The 1,111-nt window shown below is 33.6% G+C and overlaps 1 protein-coding gene across 1 annotated transcript in view; it reads left to right on the top strand.

The window, feature by feature from the left end:
* LOC107081830 (chromosome unknown open reading frame, human C8orf37) overlaps window positions 1-1,111 on the top strand; it is a 22,555-nt gene that overhangs the window by 3,224 nt on the left and 18,220 nt on the right. Inside the window, exons 2-3 of the mRNA XM_015370186.1 lie at window positions 460-562; window positions 672-694. Of these exons, the coding sequence (XP_015225672.1) occupies window positions 460-562; window positions 672-694 (126 nt within the window). The remainder of the gene's footprint in view (window positions 1-459; window positions 563-671; window positions 695-1,111) is intronic.

Genomic DNA, 1,111 nt, shown 5'->3' with positions numbered 1-1,111 from the left:
TTAAACTTTTACGGAATGTGTATGACCTCGATGACTGAGAATCTTCAAAAGCATACAAGCAGCATACTAATTCTTACTTTTCGTATCACAGGATACTGCATTCAGAGACTGTAAACAGCCCCACCAAAGCTACAATAAGTTTATAGTGGATGAGTGAGTGATCTGATCATCAGACTGTTGATTGCAGCAATAGATCTCATTGGCTTTAAAAGAGGGCCTGACAATCAATGTTGCTTAGGGCCCCATGGAAGCTATGGACGGCCCTGTTTCTCCCTTCATTCCTTAATAACTTGGATGTCATGAAAGATCAAAAGCACTGAAGCCAGCAAGATCTCTAATTAGGATTTTCTATTCGCTCATATGTTTTTGAAGCTTTTTAGTTTGGGGAAAAAACACTTAATGAATGACACAGGTAATAAAGAATACTGTATTGAGTGAGCTGTTGTTTTTCTGACTTAGTGCTGCAACATGTGAAGAACCAAAAAGCAGCATCTCTGAGGACATTGATGCCCTTCTGGAGGAATTGCTGGAGGACGATTACAGCAGTTCTCCTCCGTCAAAGGTTGGCTTATAACTGTGACGTATGTTTTACATGGTTAGAAAAAGATAGGTGGTTATATAGCAAATGCCCTTTTCAAGATTATTTGTGCTTTTTTATGTTTTCTTTACAGAAAAGGACCTTTTATAACATCATGTGATTTATATTCTGCCTTAAATCTAATACTAATTACAGGAAAACTGTCACTGGTTTCTGCCTTTCTAAGTTGCACAAGTTGGTAAAACCTCTTTCAGAACATTTTGACTGTATTTTTTTAATTTTTCTATGTGGCATTTTTAAAATTGGAAAGTCAGTTTGTGGATATCTGTAAAAATAAGCTAACAAGATTTATTGTTCATATTTGTCCTGTCTTTTCTTTCATTTACTATTTTCTTATGCAAAAAAAATAAAATAAAAAATCTTCATGAGAAGCGAAAGAGAAAACATGTTCGTTCATCTGTGGAAAAATACATAAATAAATCTAAAAATTATTAAATAAAATCCAAAAGTTAAATAACATAATCTATAATATGATACACATGCAAACACACACCCATATATGTATATATATAT

Source organism: Cyprinodon variegatus, unplaced genomic scaffold (genome assembly GCF_000732505.1).
Source record: "Cyprinodon variegatus isolate N-32 unplaced genomic scaffold, C_variegatus-1.0 Scaffold0, whole genome shotgun sequence".
Classification (NCBI taxonomy): Eukaryota; Metazoa; Chordata; class Actinopteri; order Cyprinodontiformes; family Cyprinodontidae; genus Cyprinodon; species Cyprinodon variegatus.
The sequence above is the reverse complement of the archived record's forward strand: the minus strand, read 5'-3'. Positions and strand labels throughout refer to the sequence as shown.